Source organism: Tupaia chinensis, unplaced genomic scaffold (genome assembly GCF_000334495.1).
Source record: "Tupaia chinensis unplaced genomic scaffold, TupChi_1.0 Scaffold000273_1, whole genome shotgun sequence".
NCBI lineage: Eukaryota > Metazoa > Chordata > Mammalia > Scandentia > Tupaiidae > Tupaia > Tupaia belangeri.
Window position 1 is genome coordinate 2637318 of NW_006159755.1, and position 7625 is coordinate 2644942.

The 7625-nt window shown below is 52.5% G+C and overlaps 1 protein-coding gene across 1 annotated transcript in view; it reads right to left on the bottom strand.

Moving 5' to 3' along the window:
• Positions 1-7236, bottom strand: part of RELA (RELA proto-oncogene, NF-kB subunit) — a gene marked incomplete in the record, with an annotated part of 8470 nt that extends 1234 nt beyond the window's left edge. Inside the window, 8 exon segments of the mRNA XM_027772437.1 lie at positions 6-393; positions 1186-1260; positions 1354-1434; positions 3921-4133; positions 4333-4437; positions 5434-5565; positions 6834-6982; positions 7109-7236. Of these exon segments, the coding sequence (XP_027628238.1) occupies positions 6-393; positions 1186-1260; positions 1354-1434; positions 3921-4133; positions 4333-4437; positions 5434-5565; positions 6834-6982; positions 7109-7236 (1271 nt within the window).
• Positions 7237-7625: the final 389 nt, after the last annotated feature.

The following is a 7625-nucleotide window of genomic DNA, read 5'->3' on the forward strand; positions in this document are numbered from 1 at the left end:
GAAACTCAGAGTTGTCGACCGATGCCAGGTCCGTGAACACGGCTGGGTCTGTGCTATTGCCAAGCAAGGCCCCCAGGTCTTCATCAGCATCAAACTGCAGCTGCAGCAGGGCCTCTGTCAGTGTTCCTTCCCCAGCCTGGGTGGTCTTGGGGGCAGGTGGGGCTACAGGCTGAGGAGGGCCAGGGGCCAGGACTGAGCCAGGGGCTGGGCCTGGGGCCAGAGCTGATGCCATGGCTGGGGCAGGGGCAGAGGCTGAGACCTGGTTCAGGATTGGGGTAGGAGCTGTTGCCAAGGCCTGGCATGGGAGCTGCCCAGAAGGGAACACCACGGGAGAAGAAAACTCATCAAAGTTGATGGTGCTGAGGGATGGTGGAAAGGGATAGGGCTGGGGGGCTGGAGGAAAGAGACAGAGAAGTAGGGGTCAGAGAAAGCCCCAGAGACCCGCCCCTTTCTCTGTACCCAGACCTTCTCTATCGAGTCGGTGCCAACAACTGAGCTCCTTCCTCTTACCCAATCTGACCCAGCCTGTAGGGTCTGGTTCTACCGCACCTCACTGGAGCCCTCCCTGACTACTAGAACCCATAAAGCTCTCTTAATTAAAACTGCAGACCTCTTAAAGCTTTCTCAGCCATTTATAGGAAGAGACACTTTTCAGAGATCATCTGGACTCCTCATTTTATAGCTAACAAACCAAGCCCCAGGAGGGGATAAGCCCATGGAGCACCCAGTAAAGAGTAGCCTGGGTGGGCATTCTGTCGCTCTTTATTGAGCCACACAGTACACACATCCTGCTACTTCAGAGGGGACTTTTTGTTTCCCTAATTGAAACGAGAGCTGAGAGCAGAGACCATGCATTTTTAACTTCTGTATCCCCAAGTATCCTGGAGTTCAACTGGCACAGTGGTTCTCAGACTTTAATGTGCCTGAGATTCCTCAGGAAGTTGCCAGTTCCCAAGCCACACTTCTAAGCCTCTGCTTCAGTAGGTAGGTCTGTAATGGAGTCCAGGAATCTGTACCTCCACTGCTCCCCAAATGACATCAGAGGTTACCGGACCTCACCCCGAGAAACACAAGAGTAGGCTGCAGACACCTACTGGTGAGGCTGACTCCTGCCTGTCTCTCTCCAGGTGTCGGGCAGAGCAGATTTGAACCTGCTGTTCCAGTGGGACAAGAGAAAACGCTTACCTGGCTTGGGAATGGAAGTTGAGCTGCGGGAAGGCACAGCAATGCGCCGGGGTGGAGGCCGAGGGTCGGTGGGTCCTGCAGGACCATGGTTGGGTCAGTTTTCAGTCCCAGGGTATCCCCTCCCCTACCACTGCCTTTCTCTCTGGCTCTCCTGACTCCCCATCTCACCATTGAAAGGACTCTTCTTCATGATGCTCTTGAAAGTCTCATACGTCCTTTTGCGTTTCTCCTCAATCCGGTGACGATCATCTGGGAAAGTAGTGAGAAAAATGGGTCTCGCTCTCCACAGCACGGGTCCCCAACACTCTCAGAAGCCCCTCAGGAGGAAGGTGAGGAAAAAGGCTTTCCCAGGACCCATTCTGTTAACCTTCTCAGTCAATGAGAAGGCGTGTGTGACATAGTGACACTCAGCCATTCTAAGCCTCCCACAGCTTTCTGGGAAAGTCTCTGTTGGCTGAACCTGCCTTTCATGGGTAATGCCAAATAAAAGAGGCCATGCTTTGGGGAACAGCAGGCCTCCCAGGGCCCCCATCCTCCAATTCATCTCTCACCTGTATCTGCTCACGTCCTAGCTCTTCTCAGCCTTGATCCAGGCTGGCGGTAATCTCTTTGCACTCAGGTAGCTGAGGTACAACAGGCTTAAGACTTCAACAGACTCTTATCTCTAGTGGTTTGATCCTTTAGTCTGGAGCCTTAAGAACTGCCTAACTGCCACGACACTTGGATAATTAACTCCAAAACACCTCGGTTCCATCAGTCCAAAGCCAAGTTCAGCATCTTCACTCTGGTTATTTCTCCTTTTTTTTTTGGAGAGGTTTTCGCTATAGGGCGCGTGCGCTCGCCAGACAGACAGAGACATAGAGACAGAAAGCGAGAAATCACCCCCCAGGGGGGATGGTCACGCCGCAATCCCTTCTCCTCCATTCTCCTCTCGGGATCTTGGGCACGCATGCACACGCGCCTGGCGTGAGATTTAAGCCACCGGGTCCGAGACGCGAACCGCGGTTGACTACATGGGAGTCCAGCGACACAGCCATTACGCTAACTGCTGGTTCCCGTTATTTCTCCTTTTGTGTTCCCTGATCAACCATCTGCCCTGTCACCAAAGTTAGAAACCTTGGAATCACCCTCAACATCCTTTCTCTCATTTCCCACCCTTCGATAAATTGGCATATATTTGCCAAGCACCTACTATGAGACATCCACCTTCCTCACCACTGGGGAGTTGGCTGTGAGTAGGCATACAATCTGTCTACTCCCCAAAACCTGACATCCTAGTAAGAGAGGGATATGGACACAACCAACTACAGAAACGAGAAAATCTCAAGAAGTAAGGGAGGGAGGGACCAGCAGATGGCGTAATGGTTACATCGCTGGACTCCACATAGTTAACAGTGGTTCAAGTCCCAGATCTGGCAGCTTCAAACTCACACCAGGTATGTGTGTGTGCATGCCCCAAATCCCAAGGAAAATGGGGAAGGGATTATGGTATGGCTATCCCCCCACTTTCTGTCTGTTTCTGTCTGTCCAACACACGCCCTATAGCAAAAACCTCTCTCTAAAAAAAATAAGTAAAAGGGGCTCTGAGGAAGATAAACAAGATGATAATGAGGTCAGAAGAGTCTAACTTAAGAGGTGGTCACGTGACAGTGTGGGAACCAGGCATTCCAAGCAAATAGCTAGAACGCGACTGAACTTGGTGTGTATCAGACACAAAAAGTTGTGAGGCTGGAGGGTAGGAAGATGGCAGTAGAGATACAATCTGCTCACTCTTCCACTCCTCCTGCAAAGTGTATGCCGCATCTTCTCTTCCTGGACTACTGCAGCATCTTCCAAATGGCCTCCTGCCTCTGATCCTCTACATGTGGCCAGCAGAATCAGCTTCCAGATCCACTTATGCCACTCCTCTACTTAGAAGCCTTCGGTGGCTCCCCACTGCCTTCAGGCTGAAACCCTGGATGATGGCCTTGAGCCTAACCAGTCCCTCATCTGACTGGGCCTGTTGACTACCCAGCACCAGCTCCCACCACAAAGATGCCTCTGAAGATGCCGTACACTCGCCAATAGCCTTGCCTTCCAGGTGCTGGATCACCTGCCTGGATAATGCACTTTCGTGCTTTTCTCCAAGCGAAATGCCACCTCTTCCATGCAGCCCTTTCAGTTCCTTGTCTCTGTCTCCCATGGCACTCCACACACCTCTGTCTCACATATCATTCTGTAACTTAAGGATCTGTTTTGCACGCTTGTCTTCCTCATGTGGCTGAGCTGCTGAAGGACAGGGAACATCACCCTTGTATTCATAACACCTGGCCCAGGCCCTGGTACAAAGTAAGCCTTGACCAAAACACAACCATGTGATAGTGACAAGAGACAGACAGCATGGCAAGAGGACCCATGAGTCATGCAACCTAGGCTCAAATGCCAGCTCGGCTTTTCAGCAGCAGGTGAGTGCAATTAAGTGGGACACCACCTCCCACCTTAAAAAGTTTAGAAGGGAAGAAAAATCAGTCATTTACTGAAATGCTTAAAGTTGGGGCAGCCACACAGTATGAGTTCAGTAAGTCCTGGGTACCATCATTATTAGATATGACAAGAAATGAATTCTGGTAACTATAATTACCAAGCTCCAACTCTACTCTTGGCCTTCAACTCCAGCCACAGACATCCAGCCCCAGTCTCCCTCTCATGGGACAGAGCCAACAGCCCTACCAGTATCCTCCCAAGCTCCCGTGTACCTGTGTCTGGCAGGTACTGGAATTCCATGGGCTCACTGAGCTCCCGATCGGAAGGCCGCCGCAGCTGCATAGAGACGCGTACAGGGGCCTGCAGGCTGGGGTCTGCATAGGGAGGGGTCCGGAACACGATGGCCACTTGTCGATGCACATCAGCTTGTGAAAAGGAGCCTCGGGCCTCCCAGCCTGGTCCCGTGAAATACACCTCGATGTCCTCTGCAGGAGACAGGGCAGCAATGTGGGTCAGTGCGTCTAAGCCTTCCCAACTCCTGAAGCTCATCTCCTGAAGTGTCAACACCCACCTGAGGCCCTGAGGGACTGGATGGAGTACTGAAAGCCCTGAAACACCCTATCTCTGCTCAGCCTTACCCCTCACCTCATGCTCCAGAGTCCAGCCCTGCCTCCTGGTGTGTACCTTTCTGCACCTTGTCACACAGCAAGAAGATCTCATCCCCACCGAGGCAGCTCCCAGAGTTTCGGTTCACTCGGCAGATCTTGAGCTCAGCAGTGTTGGGGGCACCTGAGAGTGTGAGCAAAAGGAAGGACGCCTTGAGCCACCAGAAGTGCCCAGGGTAGCCTGCAGAAGATGCAACATACCTGCCTGGCCCAGAGACAAGGCTTGCTGACCACACTTTGTAGCTGAAGTCAGACCAACCCACTGGCTCCTTACCCCAACCTATTCAGCAACTATTTACCTACTCTATGTTCAACACTGTTGCTGGCAAGGAGAATACATCAACGCATAAAACGTAAACGTCTCTGTTTTCACGGAGCTCATGACACGGAGCTCATGATTCAGTGTAAATCAACTGGAGCACATCTTTTCTTTCTCCAGCTGACTCAAACAATCTTTTTATTTTTTTAAATAATTATTTTACTTAACTTCATTTATTTATGTATTTATTTTAATTTGCCTGGGGTGGTGGGGTGAGAAAGCAAGCCAGTAGGTCCAGGACTCGAACCATGGTTGGCCATGTGGGAGTCTAGAGCCCTTAACCACCACACCACCTGCCAGCCCCAACTCAAGCAATCTTTGAGGCCTGATTCTTACCTACCTTGACCCAGTCTATCCTGGTTTCTTGTTCTTGGGGCTCCAAAGCCCTTTTACTTTCTTTCATCCTACTGGCTACTTAAGTAAAAGCTGGCTGATCAATGTCAACCCAGTTCATCCATGAGCTTCCATCACTGAGTTACCATTCTAAACGTTGTTTTGTTCCCAGGAGTTAACTTCCTAATCATTAACAGTTCTGGGCACACCACCTTCTTGTCACATAATACAGAAAATGCCTATCTCCCGTCAGATTCCCTCCCAGCCTCAAAGCTATGTCTCAAGGGAAGTTCTGAGTTGTCTTTGGCCCATCTGCCCAGCAAGCACAGAGCTGGGGATGAAAAGTTGACAAATGTGCGGCTGACTGAAATGGTGCCAGAGCACCTCTCATAGGCCACACCCACCCCAACGCCCTTCCTCCTTCCTAGGCCCACCCCCTCCCCTTCCTGTAGCTCCCTGGCCACTCACGGTTGTCAAAGATGGGATGAGAGAGGACAGGTTGCAGGCGGAGTGGCCTCCCTGCCGGGTCCCGCACTGTCACCTGGAAGCACAGCCGCACAGCATTCAGGTCATAGTCCCCTCGCTGCTCTTCTATGGGAACTGACAATAAAGACATGGTCAGGAGAGGTGGAGTGGGAGGTGGTAAGGGGGAAATGAGGGCGGCAGGGAGCTCTGAGCTGGGAGGTCATTTGAAGGCATAGTCTTGGAGAAGGAAGAAAAGGTTCTAGACCCATCACTGACTCTGCCGTTATGTTATCCTGAATGTCTTGCCTGTTTTGGGCCTCAGTTTTCAATGATATGATGGGACTGTATTACGGTTCGTATATGCAACAAGCAGCAAGATTCCATCTGTACTGTGAGTCTTGGTCAGTGAGGAAGAAATGCAGGGAAGGAGTACTGGGGATAGGTGTGGATACGGCAGGCAGGCTCAGATCTTCGCCTCTCACCTTGGAAGGGGTTGTTGTTGGTCTGGATGCGTTGACTGATAGCCTGTTCCAAGTCCCGCTTCTTCACACACTGGATCCCCAGGTTCTGGAAACTGAGGTGTCCTCAGGCATCAGTTTTGCTATCCCCAGCAGCGCCTGGATCCTCCTGACTTGCACAGTCTGCCCCTTCCTCCACCCCATCCCACCCTTCTGATCATCGTTCTGTTCTCCACTGCCTTCCCACTGTGCTGCAATGAAACCCACTCCTTACCTCAGCTTACAAGCCCATGAGTGACATGACCTATGCCTACCTCCCACTGGCTCCCTAACCTCAGCCACAGGGCTTCTTCGCTGTTTTCCAAACGCATTCAATCATTCCCATTTCCCGCCCTTTGCACTTACATGCTGTGCTTGGAGTGTTCTTTCCATGCTTCTCTGCTCTTCCCTTTCCTTAGCTGACAGAGGGCTTCTCTGACCTCCCAATCTAATGTAATGAGACCAGCCCCCACTGCCTCCCCAACCCAGCCTAGCCCCCTGATTTTCATCACTGAAGTTATTATTCTCTAACAGTAGCTTGCTTGCTTAATTATGTATTTATTTACAGCCTATCTCTGTCAACTGGTATGTAAGCTCCAGGGGAGACTACTGATTCAATGGCTTCCTTTCTCATACAAGAGATGTGACACTGAAGGACTTCTTGTTCAGCCACAGGGATGAAGGGGCTCAGGGGTGATTAGTAACCCATCCCTATCCCAAGGAGCTCACATCTGCTAGGGAGAGTGGACACACGAACAAGTAACTTCAAGACCAAGGAAGTCGCAGAGCTGAGGACAGAACAAGCAGCGAGGAACTTCTGCTCTCTGTCCAGAAAGGGACTGGAACAACTACTCAACTGCCCCATGTCCTTTCCCTCCACCTCAGTCCTGGTCTGTGGGAGTTCACCTGTGGATGCAGCGGTCTGGGCAGAGCTCAGCCTCATAGAAGCCATCCCGGCAGTCCTTCCCCACAAGCTCGTGAGGGTGAGGCCTGTGAGGGGGATCCTTGGTGACCAGGGAGATGCGAACCGTCCCTGGTCCTGTGTAGCCATTGATCTGTCCAAAGTACAGAGAGTACTCTGAAGGTCTAGCAATTCCAAACCTGACTCCCAGACACAGAGCAGAGGGCATGGTGGCCCCCACACCCTGCGCCCCCCACCCTAGCCTGGAGCCAGTGCTGACCTTGATGGTGGGGTGAGTCTTGGTGGTATCCGTGCTCCTCTCCCCAGGGATACTGCCAGCAGAGCGGCCCTCGCATTTGTAGCGGAAGCGCATGCCGCGCTGCTTGGGCTGCTCGATGATCTCCACATAAGGGCCGGAGGCCTGTGCGGGCTCTGCTGGGGCCACAGTCAAGGCTCCATCAGGGAGCCGCCCCCATTGCCCGACCCTGGGGAGCCCCTCCCAACCACCACGGAGGGGATGGTCCACTTACCAGACGGGAAGATGAGGGGGAACAAGTCTGAAAGGGGTGGGAGACAAGCGTCAGCACAAGCCCACTCCCCATGTCACCACCGGGGACCAGCTTCCCGTGGAGGGGAGACGGAGCCAGGCCCCTCCAGGGAAACTGCACTAGGACTCGCTCCCTAGGACCTGCAGGGAAGCTAGGGGGTCGGGGTACAGGAGCCTGAAATACCTGCTTCCCGAGGGGGAGCTGGGGACGGAATCCTGCCTCTAAAGAGGGAAACCGAGTCACGGCCTG